The sequence below is a fragment of the Mauremys reevesii genome, linkage group 18 (assembly GCF_016161935.1).
Source record: "Mauremys reevesii isolate NIE-2019 linkage group 18, ASM1616193v1, whole genome shotgun sequence".
Classification (NCBI taxonomy): Eukaryota; Metazoa; Chordata; order Testudines; family Geoemydidae; genus Mauremys; species Mauremys reevesii.
In genome coordinates this window covers 18,987,491-19,007,088 of record NC_052640.1, presented here as the reverse complement: position 1 = coordinate 19,007,088, position 19,598 = coordinate 18,987,491, and the positions used below count along the sequence as shown (strand labels likewise).

General features: G+C 48.8%; 2 protein-coding genes and 1 gene segment (V, D, J or C); all 3 read left to right on the top strand.

Annotated features, from left to right (window-relative positions):
- The window catches only part of LOC120386421 (immunoglobulin lambda-1 light chain-like), a 459,811-nt gene that overhangs the window by 74,729 nt on the left and 365,484 nt on the right, over nt 1-19,598 (top strand). The window lies entirely within an intron of this gene.
- Nucleotides 1-19,598, top strand: part of LOC120386422 (immunoglobulin lambda-1 light chain-like) — a 482,696-nt gene that overhangs the window by 130,587 nt on the left and 332,511 nt on the right. The gene's annotated exons all lie outside the window — the stretch shown is intronic.
- On the top strand, nt 15,035-15,578 carry LOC120386447. The segment is given in 2 exon segments: nt 15,035-15,107; nt 15,256-15,578. Coding segments are annotated over 2 exon segments (369 nt in total).

Genomic DNA, 19,598 nt, shown 5'->3' with positions numbered 1-19,598 from the left:
GCTTTGTCTGCCTCCAAATGATCTGACCAGAGAATCCTCACGTTGTCTAAGCAGAGCGAAATCCCTCTTTATCCTGACGACTAGTTTGACAAAGTTATTTTCTACCCAGTGGACAATGCTGGTCAGCCATGGGTAAGAATGAAGAGTGCAGAAGCAGCAGTAGTATGTGATGCTGTCATTTAATACCAGAGCCATAGAGAAGAAGTTACTTTAATCACTGCCTCCTTATCCTTTGCGTAATGTTTTCCCCTGTGCCTTGCAGCTGATAGCATCTGTGATGCCCAGTAAGTGAAATGAGATGCAGCAAACCAGACCCTGCTGAAGTATCTTTGCATTAAGTGCTGTTGGTATTGTTCATGTTTCTTTTTCTTGAAGATTAATTTGAACAGAGTTTGCATGGTTGACCCTCTTCTCTGGCGTCTGAAAATAGATCTGCTATTATATTAATCTGAAACCACTAAGTGCCACGCACTCTCCTCAAATCCCCTCTCTTTGCTCTTTACTCTGCAGCAGGCTGCCTGTTCTGATTCATTCTGTGGTATAGGACACCTCTATCTCCCATGTCTCCCAAATGCATTGTAGTTATCATTTATTATTTGTATTACCATAGCCCCTAGGAGCCCTAGGCATAGACCCCAGTTTGAGAGCCGCTGTGCTAGCCTGTCATAGGGCTGCTGTTATAGGGAAAGCAGTGCCCAGTGGACACTTTACGTCAAGTTGGCTCTAAAAACTTTTTTGCTTTTTCTACGGTGGGGTAAGTGGAACTGGAAGTCAAGCAAGTGAGCTGAGAATGAGATATGAACCTCATTCACACTGAAGGAATTATATTTTCTTCACACCTCAGCGAGGATCTAATAAGTTATCTGTGTAGCAGGGGGCTGGTACAAAGGCACCTAATTGGCCCCTGCCCAGTCAGCTCCAATCAGGGGAAACAGATTGGGGCCGATGGGAAAGGCCTGATGCTGGCTGAGGGTTGACAACGCGTGCGGGCCTGACAAGCCAAGGGCTATAAAGGCTGGGAGGGAGCAAGGGGGCAGCCAGGGAGAAGTCAGGGAGGGAACTGGAGGCCTCCTAGCTGAAGACTGACTCTGCCTGTAAAGGAGGTGACTAATCCTGTAAAGCTTGTATATAGACAGACACGGGTGGTGGGAGAACCTTAGGTAAATAAAGACACAGGCGTTGCACAACCGTGAAGCCTCTCTGAGCCTTACTGGGGACAGCAAGTGGGCTCCAGGAAGAGGGGTGGGTTGTGAACCCTGTTACAATCTGCTTTTCCTCCCAGGTCCAAATCATTCCCTTATTCTCCTCCTCCCTCCAGGGCATCAGGTCACTTTCCATAGGCAAAGAAAGCTGGAGATGGCTATCTCTGGGACCCCTCAACACTGCTGGGAGGCAGCAGGACCTGCGTTCTGACCCCGGATTTGTCAATTACACTGTGTGTGGCCTCAGGCCAGTCAATTCACTCTGTGTAATATGGTGGAATACTGCTTCCCTAAGCACCCTGGAGGAGGGTTGGGACAAGTAATTACTTAGCACTTCTACAGTGCTTTGAACGAGTAAATAACGATATATCAATATGAGATGGGCGGAGGAGTCACTAGTGACAGAGGACAATGCTCCACTCTTAGATTCCTGTTTGCTTGTATCTGAGCCTGTTAAACAAACGATTCATTGTTACAAATGCCAGTTATTCCACAGACTCCAGTTGTACGTGAAAACAAAGCCTTCTAAAGGATTTATATATGGAGGTGGGGCAGAATTTGATATAAGGGAGACAGATTCATTTGAAGTTGGCTGGGGCGTTCTCTGCAATGTTACAGGCAAAAAGGAAGGCAATTAGTTTGAAGTTGAAACGAATACCAGTTAACCTCTCTTTTTACCTGTCCTCTCTTCCCTCCTGGGTTATAAGAGTTGATGCTGACTGTAACATGTAAAGTGTTTCCTATTATTTTGATATGAGCTGGAGTTCATATGAGCAAGTTTCTCAGCGTGATTGAATTAGATTAATACAGGGTGACTCTTGTGCATTCTGCATTTCTTGTGTGAAATGAAGCTGGAGAATGCGCAGAGGACTTTTTGCTGCTGTGCACAAGGCACAAATATCTTTCCCTGCCCAAGTGGGTTTTTTGTGTGTAATGGTGAGATCACCGGCAATTTTCCAATGCAGCTACTGGGGTCAGTATTTTCTCAGCACAGAGAGTATCAGAGGGGTAGCCATGTTAGTCTGGATCTGTAAAAAGCAACAGAGTCCTGTGGCACCTTTAAGACTAACATGTATTGGAGCATGAGCTTTCGTGGGTGAATGCACAGAGAGGATGTTCAGAATTCAGAGTGTGTATCACATAATGAAAAAGGAGCCTAATACAGCCCAGGGGCCCTGAGGGAATTCAACTCCCCTCTTTCTCCAGTTCAAACATGCAGCTGATTTCTCAGGCCCTTTTTCTTTACACTTTACATTTCCCAGTTGTTTTCTTTCGCTATCACATTTTCCTCACCCAGACCCCTGTGTCGGCTGGGGCGCTGGGAGCAGGAGTTGTTAGTGACAGAACTTTGATGCCAGAATAAGAGGCTGCCAGAAGCACATCTAAGCCTGGCCACTCAGGTGCTGATCCTGCCAGGCCTTAACAGCTGCTGGAGACCACAGCCCCCTCCACTCCAATGGCAGCCACCAGGAATGGTGGAACTGGGCCAATCTAGAGCATTGCATTTTTCAGCCTACTCTTGTGACAGAGTTACTGCTGTTCTGGATGCAGATTGGGTATCTGCACACACAAATGACGAGTTGGGTGCCTAACCATCTGCATACACAACAAACATATGGTGAGTGCACAACTGTGGTTATTACACACGTAAAGAAAGGTGCACAAAATGCACAAGCAACCATGAAAGCAGACTTCGGGGCTCCAGTTCCTGAAAGTCGGTCCCCAGTTCGACTGGGCCTCGGAGTTGGGTCAGTTGCTGAGGAGGATAATGAAGTAGAAGTTCAATATTGATGTTTGGTACAAATCCAGGCAGTGTAAGGGACACTCAGATACACAGTGCAGTGTCTTATCAATAAAGGCAATAATCAGGGTAATGGAAACCTGAGATCCTGCTCATCTCTCGTGGGTTCTTTCCAGAACTAGAATGTCGCTGGACACTATGAGCATTTATAGATATAAGGGGAGAGAGACACTATTTCAGCTGAATTCATCTGTCATGTCAATAAGTCAATATCCTCCAAAGGAAAAATTATGAACAGAGTCAAATTCTGTTCCCACTTGACATCAGTGGGGTTGCCTGGGTGCTGTTAAGGGCAGGATTCTGCCACTGAGCTTAGCTGTACATTATTGTGGCTATAGGAGGGGAAGAAATGAAAGTTTACCAAGAACTTCCCTGCACAGGACTTTTGTGTGCAGCTAGAAAATTTAGTCACCCCAGTACTAGAGAGTAGAAATCATGCTGCCCTTTTCTATGTAATAGCCAGGGTATCTCCGCAGGTTTCCATCAGGAAAAGTGAATGACTGCCCCTTTCTGTCCCCGCTGGGTTTGAATCCCTCAATGAAGAGAGCTTCCATTTAACTGCAGCTTCATTGGGGATGGGGGCGGGGCGGGGTGGAGGCTGTGAAATGCTACTGCAGCCACTGAGCAGGGAGCAGATTTGCATGAAGGGGCCGTTCTCCAGCTCTGGGGGTTTAAGAGAGAATCGGAGGGTCCCAGCCACAGACCCGTTTGCCTCAGGAAGCCGAGCTCGTCTGGATTCCCACCATGGCCTGGGCCCCTCTGCTCCTCACGCTGCTCACTTACTGCTCAGGTCAGCTGGGAGGGTTGACTTGTTCCAAAACTTTGACCAAGGACTGTGATTATTGTGTTGTAAATTCAGGCCAATCAAATGTTTTTTTTTGGAACATCTCTGCTGTTGAAATGTGAAAGCAGCAGATCAGTGATCTGAGATTTTCAAAACATTCCTGGGGATTCATCTGGACTTTTGCAGCCAAATTTCTTGCCTTCCTCTGAACATCCCTAGCATGAGACTTCGTAACAGATAATGGGATGTGGGGCTACTCATCATTTATATATTCCTGTTTTTATTCTTGTTTAGGTGCCAGTTCACAGCCAGTGCTGACTCAACCCTCCTCAGAGTCTGTGTCACCAGGACAAACAGCCAAACTGTCCTGTGCCATGAGCAGTGGGTACAGCCTTAGCAGTTACAATCTGTATTGGTACCAACAGAGATCTGGCCAAGCCCCTCGCTTTGTGCTGTCCGGTACCACTAGCAGAGGTGATGGGATCCCAGACCAATTCACTGGTTCCAGCTCTGGCAATGACGGCTATTTAACTATCACCAATATCCAAGCAGAGGATGAGGCTGATTATTATTGTGCAATATGGTATGGCAGTGGTGGAGTGTCCCACGGTGATGAAGTCATATGGGGAACTGAGACAAAAATCTCCACTGTCCTTCTTCATCATATGTCCTGCTGTGAGTCCACTGGATAGGGACAGGATTGGTATAAGAGGGAGGGAGGTGGAGTCAAGCTATTCCTCCAAAGAGATGTTTTCAAAACTATTCATTCAGATTATTCAGCAAAATGTTAATGAATTGAAATATTCAAAAAAATCAGTGCTTTGAACTGTTCTAGGACAGAACAAGGAGCTAAATAGAAAGCAAAATTTGTCATGAATGAATCATCCGGCTCTGCTGAATGAGAGTGGCTGATGGGAGTCACAAAGCTGAAATTATAATCTAGAATTAATGTGCATAATTGTCAATAACTCGGAGATTGGTTTGAAGTGAACCTGGGACCGCAGCTGGCGAAGAGACCACCCCCTGCAGCTCCCAGAAGTGAATCCAAGAAAAGGTTCAACGTGGGAGAAATGTCTTTGAAAAGCTCTTGTCCGTCACCCAGTTGTAGACATTTTGAGGAAGTGAGGAGCAACTGTGTGAATCAGAGCAGCCCAGTGGCTGGCAAAGATTGATGTGGTGATGGTGATGGCAGGTGTTTAACAGAGGGTGAACCCTGGAATCATTAAGTCTGGTAAAGACCTATGTGATGTCTGGCTGGAACAGTAATAAGTGTTGTTCTTAAATGCTGTTCTGGTATTTCCCAGCCATGCTATTTTGCACCCATCATTTTAATCACACTTTTAGTCTCATCACTGGCTTCCCATAATCATTTAATTGGTTGAAATCACTGATAAGTCTTAGAACATCTGGAAACCTTTGGCTGCCAGCTGTGAAGCTTGTGGCACTGCAGAAACAGACTGGCAGATGCCTTTTCAAAAGCGGCTTGAGGGATGTATATTGTCAAAGGAGGCTGTTGGGGGCATGAGAAGCATTCCAGCATGAACTGCAAGCCAGACTACAGAAGTCCATTCCCAGAGCATTCTTTGTGTCCTGCAGGTTTCGCACTCCAGTTCTGAGGGTTCCTTGTTCAGTGTAATCTAGACAAAGGTTCTCCAACTTTGTCGCAGGGGGGACCACGCCTGGATGGAGAGATTGTCTTGAGGGGTATTTTGTCTCCCATTCATGACTGTGATGACCCCACCTCCCCTCCGATTTGTGATCGAGAGTGTCCCTGTGGCAACCACACAGTGATGGTTGACATGGAAATGCAAAAGAACTGAATGTATTTATAGCAATTTTGATGCAATTTAGCACCTAGAAACCAGGAGGAGGAGCCAGCACCATGTCCTCTAACCACCAGGGAGCATTCCAAGCACCACAGTTTGAGAGCCACTGATCTCGACTTGTGCTTGTCATTTTCCTAAGATCCTCCTTGTCCTGGAAGATTTACCGATCCTGGTTGTTTCTCAAGATTGGCTTGGGAAATGGTGCCTCTAGCCTCGTGAGTGCCCCCTGGTGTCAGGGCCCAATGTTGCAGACATCTTTGTTCCAGCGCCTAAGTTGGAATCTTTTGGGGGGTAAAAAAGCTCAAACTAGTGTCCCAAAGTCTCTCAGTGATCAGCCCTTCATTTGGGCTCGCTCTCCAATCTCCTTTCTTGACTCCCCAAGCTCTGGTATTGAGTGCTGGCCCCTCAGGCTGCCTCCCTGAGGTCTCTGCTCTCCTGTGGACTCTGGCTCAGGCCCCTGTGCTGTGTCCCCTTTGCCCTCGGTGGTTCCACCCTCCAGACTGAACTCTCCTTTCTGTCAGGCCCAGGTGTCCAATAAGTTATTACCTGGTGCACCCCCGGCCCTCTGGCTGAGAACTTGAAGTAACTAATTAGGTACATCTATTGCACCTGTGCCATAATTCATTGACTATTAATCCCTTTCCAGCCCCTGAGGGGGTTTCACCTCATCACAGAAGCATATTTAGCTGTATTCTCATAATTCCTTCAGCCAGGAGTGACTTGCTGGCCCTGTCTATCACAGCTATTGCACCGGATGTTGCAGCAAAGCTGGTTGATTCTAGCATCAAGCTCGAGCGCTAGGAGAAAGGTGCTCCAGTGGACTGGATAAGAGCGAACAGCTATCTTCGCTTGGTAGTTTATTCTGAATATATGCAATTGCAGAGTGTCATTTCCTGAGGCTCATTCTTGTCATAAATAAATGTCGTCCTAGTAGGGTGACCAGATGTCCTGATTTTATAGGGACAGTCCCGATATTTGGGACTTTTTCTTACATAGGTGTCTATTACCCCCCACCGTCTGTCCCGATTTTTCACACTTGCTATCTGGTCACCCTACGTCTTAGTGACATGGAGGGCTCCATGCACTCTGTGAAGCTTCATTCCCACAATGGGTGGCGCTCTGTGTCCCTGCCAGGCACTGAACAGCAGCCGGCCTAGCCAAACTGTTCTAACTAGCCCAGGCTTTGGGACACAATTCATGGCCCAGGGGTTAGTCCCATCACTGGTGGGCTTTGCTCTCGTATCCGGTGCTGGGAGTTGTCACACACACATATATGTATGAGGGTTCTGTACAGACCACATCGCTCAGCCAGCTGCATCTTTCCACTCCCTCAAGCAGCTCAGAGAGGGTCTGGCGTTGGAAAAGCCCAGCGGAAAGCTGGATTCCTCAGCATGCCCTGCCCCCACTGAGGAATGCTCAGTTTATTACGAGACACCAAGTTCCAGCAAAGCCCCTGGGGACTGTGACTCCCATGGAGACAACAGTGCAATCAGCGTGCGTGGTCAGGAGCTAATACTATCATCCTAGTTTTTTAATCAAAATATTGTGCAGTACTAGGTCAAACGCTTCACAGAAGTCCAAGTATATTATGTCAACACTATTACTTTATCAACCAAACTTGAAATCTTATCAACAAAAGATATATTAGTTTGACAGGTTCTGTTTTCCATAAACCCATTTGATTCATGTTAATTATGTTATCCTCCTTTAGGTCTTTATTAATCGAGTCCCGTATCAGCTGCTCCATTATCTTGCCTACGATCACTGTCAGGCTGACAGGCCTATAATTACCCAGGTCAGACTGTTTACCCGTTTCAAAAATTGGCACATTTCTTCCAGTCTTCTGGAACTTCCCTAGTGCTTCAAGACTTACTGAAAATCAACATTAATGGTCCAGTGAGCTCCTCAGCCAGCTCTTTTAAAATGCTTGGAGGCAAGTTAGCTGGACTCACTGCTTTAAAAATGTCTAACTTTAGTAGCTTCTGTTTACCATCCTCCAGAGATATTAGTGGACTGGAATGTGTGTTATCATCACCATACAATGGGACTGCATCATCTGTTTTTCTCCAAATGCAAATATTTGCATTTGTTATATATGACAAAAGACGAGCTTTAAGCTACAGATACCTCTTCTTCAGTCCTGTGTAAGCTCAAAAGCTTGTCTCTCTCACCAACAGAAGTTGGTCCAATAAAAGATACATTATCTCACCCACCTTGTCTCGCTAATATCCTGGGTCCAATGGCTATTGCTGTGTTGCTGGCTACAGCAACACAGCAATGAGGAATGGCCTTTTTGGTTCTGGCCTCTAGGTGGCAATGTCTGCCCATTATACTGTGTGTAGCTGGTACTGATGAGCAGGTCCCTGGTGTGTGATGGAATTAGATAAATACAGGGTGGTTCTGTGCTCTCTGTGCATCTGCTGTGAACTGAAGCAGGCGAATGTGCAGAGGAGGAAGTTTTGCTCCTCCATGCATGGCAGGTTTGACCATGAAGGTATTCGCTTGCTCGTCATGCACTTCTTGCACGTGCATATCCTACCCCGCCCAGCAGTGCTGTTTGTGTAATACTGTTAGTGGGATCATTGGCAATTCTCCAGTGCAGTTGGTCATTGGGAGAGGAGTATGTACCCAGTACAGAGAAGATTTTTTAAATCCAGGGTGTGAATCCCATAATGAAAAATGGACATAATTCTCTGCAGGAAAACCAAGAGAATTAAAATCCCCTCTTTCTCCAGTTTAAATGTGTGATGTATTTCTCAGGTCCTCATGCTTTAAACATATTTCCCAGATTAGTTTTACTATCATTGTTCCATCACTGTGGCCCCTGCAATGGGCTGGGGGTGCCTCTGCGCAGTGGGGGCTGGGCATTGTCTGGGATGGGACTTTGACTCTGCAACTAGGTCCTCCAGGAATATGTCCGAGCCTGGCCACTGAGGCCCTGATCCTGGTGGGGGCTGAGCTGCTCCTGGGAGGTGCACAGCACTCTCAGCTCCCACTGCAGGCATCAGGAATGGAGGGTGCTCTGCACCTGGTGGAATTGGGCCAGTCTGGAGCACAATATAGTCTCTGCTCGTATGTGTGTTTGTTGGGTGCACTTGTCCACACATCCGACGAAGTGGGTATTCACCCACGAAAGCTCATGCTCCAACACGTCTGTTAGTCTATAAGGTGCCACGGGACTCTTTGCTGCTTGTCCACACAGTCACTGCAGTTGTACATGAATCGATATCTGGGCACACAAATGATCAGACTGAGGCCTGGCTCTCCATCTCCTTCCATAGCAGGGATGTGCACGTACAGCTTTGGGAATTACATGTGCAAAGCAGGTGCACAAATACAAGAGCAAAAATGCCAGGCCCCAGGAGTATAGACTGTACTTCATTTCTGGTCTCCTCAGGGGAACTGGGTCAGGTGATAAGGGGGGGGTCATGAAGTAAATGCTCTTCATTGGGGGAAAGCTGCTGTTTGGTGTCATGCCATCCTGTGTAAAGGGTCCCAGACACAGAGTGGGGGGACCTTATTAATACATGGTATAATAATAATTATAACTAAAACGTAGGATGTCTCCTGCTCAGCTCCAGGGGCTTCTCTCTAGGCCCAGGAGCTCCCCACACACGATGAGTATCTATTTGTATAAGGTGAAAGAGACACTCCAGTGCTCCACCTGCGTTCCTCCATCAGGGCAATCAGTCACCATCCTCCAGTGAAACAACTGCAAACTTCACCAACTTCTGTTCTCACTTCACTCCGCGGAGTATTCCTGGGGGTAAAAGAGAAACTTTGCCCCAGGTGTTAGCTGGAAGCTGTGCAGTAGAGTGATTCATAAGGAGGACAAAATGAAAATTTACTAACAAAAAGTTCCCGGCACAGGATTTTCCTGGGAGGCCAGGATGCTATTTAGTGCTCTCAGTAACAAGTGTGGAATTCCTGCTGTGCTTTTCTTTGCAAGGATTGGGGTCTGACAGAGTTTCTAAAGAAAGAGAAGCAAAAGTTGAAATATCCGAGTGTCCTGTGCACCACTCCTCTGGGAGCTGGGGAAGCATTTATATCATGAAGACTGGGCTTCATTTTGCCCTCCCTACTGCCCGGTCCCCCCCACCCTTTTTCTTGAGCTAATCAGGGAGTTGTCTGCAGCATCATATGAAAAAAGTAATGCTCTCTCTCTCTCTGTGTATCCAGCTATCTCTTTGTGTATCTGGCCCACATCACCATAATACTGGAATGTCTTTCCCCTCTCACAGACATGAACCCTCCTGGGATGGTTTCTTGTTCTTCTGATAGAGAATGAGGGGAGGGGCTGGCAACAGAAGCCAGTGAGCAGGGAGCAGATTTGCATGAAGGGGCCATTCTCCAGCGCTGGGGGTTTAAGAGAGAATCGGAGGGTCCCAGCCACAGACCCGTTTGCCTCAGGAAGCCGAGCTCGTCTGGATTCCCACCATGGCCTGGGCCCCTCTGCTCCTCGCGCTGCTCACTTACTGCTCTGGTAACTTTTCAACAAGATTATGAGCACTAGCTGTAATTGTTATACTGTAACTTCAGAATAATAGAACATTTCAAAGGAATGTTTCTGCAGATTTATTTTAACTTGGGTGACTGATGGAACCTGGGACTTGGTCACTTTTAATAACGTCTAAAGACTCAGTTTACAGCTTCAAGCTTTTATTCTTCTTTTAGGTGCCAGTTCACAGCCGGCATTGACTCAGTCGTCTGCAGAGTCAGTGACTCCAGGCCAAACGGCTAAACTCTCCTGTGCCATGAGCAGTGGGTACAGCATTGGCAGTTACACTGTATACTGGTATCAACAGAAGCCTGGCCAAGCCCCTCGCTTTGTGCTATATGGTACCAGCAGCAGAGGCGATGGGATCCCAGATCGGTTCACCGGCTCTAAAGACTCCTCCAGTAACACGGGCTATTTAACCATCTCCGGGACACTGGCAGAGGATGAGGCTGACTATTACTGTGCTGTGGGGCACAGCGGTGCTCCTCACAGTGTTACAGTCAGATGGGGAACTGAGACAAAAATCTCCTGGTTAACCCACTTGCTACAGAAGTTGGTTTATAAAGTACCCAGAGCCAAACTCCTCTTCCCAAATGATCTTTTAATAATATGGCAAACTAGCTGCCACAACATGCCCCCTCCTGGCTGGCTGTGGCATTGCAGCACCTTTTGCCTCGGTTTCCCCTGCTGTTCTTTGGCCTACTCCAGCTATGTAAGTGTCCTGGCTCTCTTGCTGTACCACTTTATAGAGTCTAGTCCCTTCTGGGTCCTGTGCCTCAATCCATCCCAGGATCCAGGGGCTGGCACACTCCTCCCCCTTCACTCAGGGACTCAGGTAGGCTCCAGCATACCAGGCCCCTGTCTCCAGTCAGGCTTCCAGTTTTCCCCCAGAGAAACTTGTCTGGTGTATTCCCATTTCACCTCTCAGCCTTCCTGCAGACTACTTCTCAGAGAGAAGGAACTCCCCACCTTCTCTGCTCTGGGTTTTTCCCTGCAACTGGGCTCACCCAGCTCTTTATGGAAACAAGCCCTGCTCTCCTCCAGCTGGACTTTAATTTTTAATTAGGCATGGCCCACCCTCCAGGTGGGTGCCAGCAGGCAGGTTAGTTGTACTCTCAGGCTGATACTAATCCTTTCATGGCATGTATGGGATAAACACCCACCACAGATCATTATTCATCCAAACTACTCAGGCAATACTTTTCATTATGAACACATTCAAATAAATCAGAGTCAGCTCACAAATCAGTTCAGAACAAAAAAAGGGGGCTAAATATGAAACAAATATAATCTGTAATGACAACAGTGACCAGCTCTGCTAATGGATATGGTTGATGGGATTCATCTAATTAAAAATATAAGCTAGCATGAGTGTACAAGTAATACCCCAACCTCTGTGAGACTGGTTCGAAGTGAACCTGAGCTTGAGACAGACGACTCCCCATCTGACCCAGAAACCTGTCCCAGAACATGTTCGTCCATGAAGTTCTGCAAAAGTCTATTGTCAGTCAGCCATTTAGAGATGTTATGCAGAAGTGGAGAGCAGCTCTGTGATTGGAGAGCAGTGCAATGGCTGGAAGCTGGAATCATGATGTCTGGTGGGTACTTGATCCAGTGTACAGATGGAGTGATAAAAGGTTTCAGTCCTGAATGCTGCAAAGTGGCTCAGTATTTGGGAGCCCTTTGTTGCTGCCTGTGACATTTGTGATGCCACACAAGCAGGACTGACAGGAGCTTTTCCATATGTAGCTTGAGGTATATGGACTGCCAAAGAGGACTGAAGGTCCCAAGGGCCTGATCAGGGTCCCCAGATGATCTTCAAGACAGAAGATTGATCCTGATTCTGAACGCATTCTCTGTACCATGCAGTCGCCATAGTTTCATACAGTTTGGGGACACGCTGCAGCAGTTTCTTCACTATTAGCTACCTTGATCACTTGTAACCAAGTCTATAGATGTCAGTTTCCTAGGATCGCCCCAGCACTGACAGGTGTAAGAAGATCATCTGTCCAGTGTTACTATTGTCAGGAACCCATTGTAAATTTCGGAGATATTAGGGACAAGCGGGGGGAAATGAGCAGTTAAAGGGGGTGGGCCAGGAGTGGAGAAAAATAAAACATGGAACTAATAATTCATGCGCCAAACTTCGCCTCAATCAGTTTGCTTGTGTGATAGACCCATTTATCTCATTCACTGTCTGTTCTGTCTGGTTAGATTGTAAGCCCCTCTTTGGGGTGCTGTAATAATAGTGCTGCAGAAATTTAACTCCAGTTTGGATTGAGGTCTAGAGACCTTGAGCAGGTGATCCTCTGTTAACAGAACTATTAGATTTTATAGTTCATTTACTCCTGGGTTCAGTTTGGAAGGAAACTTCCCAAGCACTTAGTTTTGTGTGCTACACGAATATTTCATATCAGCCTTTTAGTGGTCCTTCAGGCAAAAGTTTGCTTCTGGAGTCTGATGCACATACATCTGTAGCTTCACAATGCCACCTGCTAAGAATGATTCCATGCCCTGTGTGTCAAAAGGGGTGTTGCAACAAAGCTGGACTATTCCAGCATTGCAGTCAAGTAACCAATCTAGCGTGTGGGTGCGGGTCACTTGCCACGATTATCTGGGTATTTGTCACATAATTGTTTCTGTGCACTGCAGAGGCCTCGAGCACTGCGGGCTTTCCTAGTCTTTACCAGGGCACATAATAGTCTAGTCTCTTGTGGGCTGTGACACTTTGGTCTCATTTGTTGGGTTTAGTGTGCAGGTGCTGGGAGGTGTTGGTAACCTGTGACATACAGGAGGACACACTAAGTGATCTAGTGGCCCCTCTGGCCTTAAACTCTATGAATCTGGAGCCGTGTCCTCCCATGCACTGTGTCAGAGCAAACAATCCTTCTTCAGTGTGTGGTTTATTTTAAATGCCCAGATTGCAAGCTGTCACTTCCCGAGTCTTATTCGTGTCAGACATGAATTATTTCCTAGGCATGTTGCTGAACCATGGCTATTCCTTGGGTGCCTCTCACACATACTCCAAGAAATTGAATTCATAGTAATGTCTCCCTTTTATTTCAGCCTCATAAGATTTTATAAAATGCAAAGGAAGTTTTGCCTTTTCTCTCTGGCAATTCCTCTCTCAAGTGTCAGGCAGACTGGACAGTCTCCCCCGCCCCTGCTGAGAAGCACAGCCAGGAACACTCACCCTTCCTTGGATTAAATATCTCTGTATATTACACAGAACCTCACTTTTACACTTAGTCAGTGTGGCAGTTCTTTTGTTCCAAAGGGAGGCAGGAGAGAGCCAGACCACCTGGAGGGAGGGGCATCACCAGCCCTGTCGGACTCTGACTGGGCAGCCAGCCTACTCTAAGAAGGCCAGGCTTGAAGGTAGAACCCCGTCCCAAGAACAGTTCACCCCCAGTGGGTTCTGCTGCCCTCTCCTGGTACTGCTGGGAGTTCTGGGACTGTGTCATGTTAGCCCTGGGAATCGTTAAATATGACAGCAGTTCCTATTGCTTTGCCAGTTGGTTTCTAGACCTCATTGTTCCGCCAGCTGCATCTTTCCTTTCCCTGAAGGAGAGGGGATGTGGGCCTAGGGAGTTGGAGAAACCTGCTGGAACACTGGTTTCTCCACCATGTCTCCACTGAGGAGTGCTCAGGTTATTAAGAGACACCAGACACGCATGGTCCAGTGACCTTTGTGGACTGTGGCTCCCACGGAGATTCCAGCACAATTTGTGGAAATGGTCAGTAGCTATACACAGCGAGATAGTGAATCCCGGCCATGGGGGGTGAGTGGGGAAGGAGGACAATGTTCAGTCAGGCCAGGTACACAGGACCTTTGAATAAATGCCAACAAAGGAGCATTCTTTGGAGTCAGCACTGACCTTCTAAACAGTTGGTGGTAAGGGCTTGATTTGGGCACACTAGAAAGTCCTGTGTGTGGCTGAGTTCCAAACCAGCTGTAGAAACGGTTTCAGTTGCCCATTCATTTGTGGTCTGCACCTTGGAGAGAACAGGAATGAAGGGAGAACTGCTCTGGAGCTCTGCCGCTCTAATCCTCCTACTGAAAACTTGGGTCACTGCACCTCAGAGATGAGGAAATGTGGGTTCCGGGGAGGCTGTGAATTCTCAGGGCGGTTAAACCTGTGGTGATGCTGGTGACATCACTCAGATGGGCGTGTGGGAGGCAGACAGGGTGTTTGATTTTGAAGCAGCTACAAATTGGCCTTCCCATCAGATACTCCAGTGACCGGGCTGTGTCAGTGTCCAGAGAGACAGAGAGAGCTCTTGTACCAACTGTGAAAAAGAAGAGAAATGTTTAACACTTCCATAGAAGTGGACCAAAGAGCAGATCCAATATGGCGGCTGCAATTGAGCATGTCAGACCCAAAGCCTCATTGTGGTTTCAAACAGCCTCTCAGAGCGTTGCAGGGCATGGTGGGCAGGGAGGGACGGTTTGAACATCCAGCTAAATTCTGTACCTGGGCAGAGAAAGTCACCCAAACTTTAGAATCGTAGAATGATAGAAATGTAGGGTGGGAAGAGACCATCCTTCCCAGAGTTCCTAACTCCTCTGTGCGGGAGCTGGAAACAGAGACATTTCCCCAGTGAGCCTGTCTGTTCACAGCAGGTTTGGTGCGGGTGGGGATATCCCTTAGGAGACAGTTAGAGCCAAAGAAGTAATAAAGGACTCTTGAAAATAATTCAGGAGTTGTCAGGAGCAGAGTGACACCTGCCCCCTCCCAAGGCTCTGGGCCGTTTATGGAACAGGAACAGGATTATTTTTATATCCTGACCCAGACAGAGCCCTGTGACCTGCCCTGTCAGAGCAGCAGCCAGTGAGCAGATTTGCATGAAGGGGCCGTTCTCCAGCACTGGGGGTTTAAGAGAGAATCGGAGGGTCCCAGCCAGAGACTCGTTTGCCTCAGGAAGCCGAGCTCGTCTGGATTCCCCACCATGGCCTGGGCCCCTCTGCTCTTCATGCTGCTCACTTACTGTTCAGGTGCTCTGCGGGAAAGGGTCTTATTTACTTTATTACTGTAACACTGGACGGTATTTGAGATCTAACACAGGGAAATAGTCTCTTTAGAATTAGCCCTGGCAGTGAGACGTTGAATTTTTATTTTGCTCTATTTGTTCCCTTCTCTCAGGGTCGAGCTCCCAGTACGTCTTGACTCAGCCGTCTGCAGAGTCAGTGTCTCTGGACCAAACAGCTAAACTCTCCTGTGCCATGAGCAGTGGGTACAGCATTGGCAGTTACCCTATAATCTGGTACCAGCAGAAACCTAGCCAAGCCCCTCGCTTTGTGCTTCATGAAACCAGCAACAGAGGTGATGGGATCCCAGATCGGTTCACTGGCTCTAAAGACTCCTCCAGGAACACGGCTTTTTTAACCATCACTGGGGTCCAGGCAGAGGATGAGGCTGATTATTATTGTGCTGGAGCTTTTGGCAGTGGTAGCATCTGGCTGTAAACACAGAGATGCAGGGAGATGGGGAACTGAGACAAAAAACCTCAGCCTGTGTAGGGTGATGGTATTTCCCTATGCTGAATACAGGACACGTGGTAAACGTATTCGTATTCAAGTGAGTTCCATGGCAAGCAGAATGATGCAATACAAACGTTCAAACTAACATCAAGTTGACTGAGCTCCTGCTAAAAAGAAATACTGAGTAGCTGGATTCTTTTTATTTGCCTTCCGGGGGGGGGGCGGCCCTGCCAGAGGCAGTGGGGGAAGGAAGGAGCCTCCCGCCAGGCTGTTGGTGAGCTGAGTGTTCTGACCAGGGGCTGGTTCTCCACACGGCGCTGGAAGCGGGATGCGCCCCGCTGAGGTCGGGGGATATAGAGGAGCAGTGGGGCTGGGGGGGATCGAAGGGGCAAAGGAGGGAGAGAACAGTGAGAGGGGAAGCACGTAAGGACCGATGGGTAGGCAGCAGAGGCAACACGTAACTGACGGCCACCTGGTGCCAGTCCATTCACCAGCCACCGCAGCTCGCAGCGGGCAGCCAGCGTGGGCTGGAAACGGGATGGGGGGTGCGGCGCAGCATGGGGAGTGGCTGGCCCCACGTGCTGCCACCAGCCTTGCACCCCCACCCCCATGGTCGGCCATTGCTGGGCCCCCTCCCCCATCACTCACTGTTGGGGGGCGGGTGACTGGCGAGCAGGGATCCTGCCAGCAGCAGGACCCGCCAGCTAAGTTCCCTCTGTATTACTGGCCCGCACGGAAAGCTGTAGGGAAAACACACCAGCTGTTCACTGGATCACGGGCTGTCCTCTGTGCTGCCCAAGTCCCCGCGCTGCTCACAGGACAGTATGGGCTGCCACAGACCAGGACACGTATCTCCCGTCTCCCCAAACCACAGGGAACTGCGCCGATCGAACCCTGTGGTGTTAGACCCCGGAGCGATTTGCTCAGAGCACATGGAGTAGATGGGCTGCTGCTAGGTTTGTTGTGGAGTTAGGTTTTGGTTGGCAGGCATCTGTTTTTTGACCGAAATGCCCGGTCAAAAAGGAACCTTGGCAGCTCTGGTCAGCACCACTGACGGGGCCATTAAATGTCCAGTTGGCGGCACAGGCAGCCTCCCTGCCTGGCTCCGTGCGGCTCTTGGGAACCTGCCAGCATCTCCCTCCAGCTACTACGTGGAGAGATGGCCACAGGGGCTCTGTGTGCTGCCCCTGCCCCCAGCACCAGCTCAGCTGCTCTCATTGGCCAGGAACTGTGGCCAATGTGAGCTGAGGAGACTGCGCCTGCAGGCATGGGCAGTATGCAGAGCCACATGGTCGCACCTCCGTCTAGGAGCTGGAGGGAGATGTCGCTGCTTCCTGGGAGCTGCCTGAGGTAAGCCCTGCCCAGAGCCCACTCCCCGAACCCCCTCCCATGCCCCAAACCCCTGCCCCAGCCCTGAGCCCCCTCCTGCACTCCAAACCCCGGCCCCATCCCAGAGCCCGCACCCCCAACCAGAGCCCTCACCCCCTCCCTCACCCCAACCCCCTGCCCCAGCCTAGAGCCCCCTCCTGCACCCCAAACATCTCATCTCTGTCCCCAGCTGGAGCTCTCACCCCGTCACACCCCAGCCCCCTGCCCCAGCCCAGAGCTCTCTCTTGCACCCCAAACATCTCATCTCCCTCCCCACCCCAGAGCCCTCACCCCTAGCCGGAGCCCTCACCCTCTGTCGCACCTCTGGTTCCAACGACCCCTCCAATGCAACTGACTACTTAACCATCACCAGCGTTCAAGTAGAGGATGATTATTACTGTGCTACAGGGGCTAGTGGTGCTGCACAGTGACACAGCCAGATGGGGACCTCAAAACCTGCTCTTCCCTCTTCCAACACTGCACAAGCCCATCATGTGTCAGTGCTAAGTTATGATCATTCACCCACTCTGGGAGCACTGAGGTGTCCCCATGTGTTGTCCCACTCCCCTGTGATGGCAGCTCACTAACTCGATCAAGCTCTGGAAATTTAAGGCAAAGTGTTTGTCCCACTGAATTGACCAGCAGTTTTATCATCTCCTTCAGTGGGACCAGGATTTGACACCTCCCCCCGCCCCCCAGCCTGGCTGCAGCAATTGGATTCAGTTATAATCCTAAAGGAAACATTCCTAAATCCAGTTCCCAGATCCATGCCATGAAAGGAGGCAGTTTCTGCCTGTTAAATACCAGCTCATTCTTCAGTAAAACTCAGAGCCCACTGAGCTGGTGTCAGATCCCAGAGCTCAGGCATTTCAGACACAAGCAGAGCCAGGGTAGGAACGGGACGGATCTGGCCATTATAAGAACAGCCCCGTTAGTAAAGGCTGAGCCTGCAAAATGGCCTGGTTAAACAAAACACAGAAGACCACCACTCACCCCTGTCCTGGTATACTCGTTTCTAACAAGTCACAGGGGTTCCCCAGTCCTAACTATTCCTAAATGTAAATATTAGCCAGGAGGTGAGTTGGAAGGACACTGTAGCCACACTCCAAAATGGCAAACTGGGCTGTATGTAGCTGGGACCTGTAATGAATCTACTTCAACTCCAGAGATTGGAGAGAATTCAATGAGAAGCTGCTGTAGTGCGGATAGTAACTTGTGGTGCAGCTGTGACTCTGGGCACAAGAGGGCGCTGTCTTCTAGCGCTTGTGAACTGTTGGTAATGAAATACAGGGTTTAACACACATTTACCTTCAACGGCGTGTGCAACAGGCTGTGGTGATCAGAGAGCTGCATCTGTTCAACCCCCTCCTGCAGACACACTGGGTGGGGGAGGGCTGAGACAGAGGGTTGATGGAACGTGGATGTATTGACTTGTGTTGTAGATTTATGAACCTCTTCTCAGTGTAACGACTGGATTTTTATATACACGTAAACCTGGACAAGTCTGGAAACAACTGTTCCATCAGCATATGAAGAATTGGTGAAATTAGTAAGGGGTGAGCCTGTTGAATGATCAAATTAAACAAGGCACCAGGGGGTTAACTTCACCCATCAGCCAATACAGAGTTACTGAGTGTGGGGGTATGAACCACACAGGCCAGAGTTCAGATTGCCTTAGATCCCATGGGGCAAAGCCCCTTACAAATATCAAAGGCAGCACCTGGTGTCTGGGGCTGAGAGGAGCCTTTCACACATGAAGGAAACGTGGTTCATTTTCTCTTGAAATAACAAGGTCCAGGCCATGTTCGGAAGACGTGAACCTGCCAATGGTTGTGTTAAGGGAGACCAAAGCCTCACCGAGACCCACTGAGTAGAAAGACCCCTCCTCAACACACCCCCTCCCTCCCTGGAAACTGCCCTGTACTTGTCTGATGAGTTACAGGGGGTGCCTGGGCCCTTGACGTCCCTCGATGTAAAATATTAACACGCAAGGGGAGTCTGAAGGCAGCCACACTGATAAGGCTAAAACTGGGCTGCATGCGGCTGGGAACTGGAATGAATCTCTCCTTCAGCGCCAGAGACTGGAGAGAATAAAATGGGATTTGAGGTGCACCTGGATTTTCCGCATCTACGCTTCTGCGGAGGGGTGACATGTGGTTCAGTTATGACAGGGCACCAGGGGGCGCTGTTTCCTAACACTTTAATGGAAAAGTATTTCAAATGGAATAAAGTAACGGTTTAACGCACATTTGTCTTCAAGAGTCTGGTGCACAGACCGTGCTGTTTGAACAGCTGCGTCCTTTCAGCTCCCTCATTCAGACCGAGTGGTGGGGGAGGAGGAGAGACAGCAGGTCCCCAGGCACCCAAATGTACTGATTTGGGTTGCAGAATTATGAACCACTTCTCATTGTAATGGCTGGATATTTCTTTGCAAAGTGTTTTTATAATTACATGTAATTTAACCAACATTACATTTAATGCTGAACATCTCTGCAGAATGTTGCCCAGGAATGTCCATCAGAGGTGGCTGCATCACTGTGATTATTACGTATCTGTATTTCTGTGGCCCCTGGGAGGAGAGGTCACGGCCCAGGTCCCCGTTGTGCTGGGCTCTGTACAGACACAGAACACAGAGAC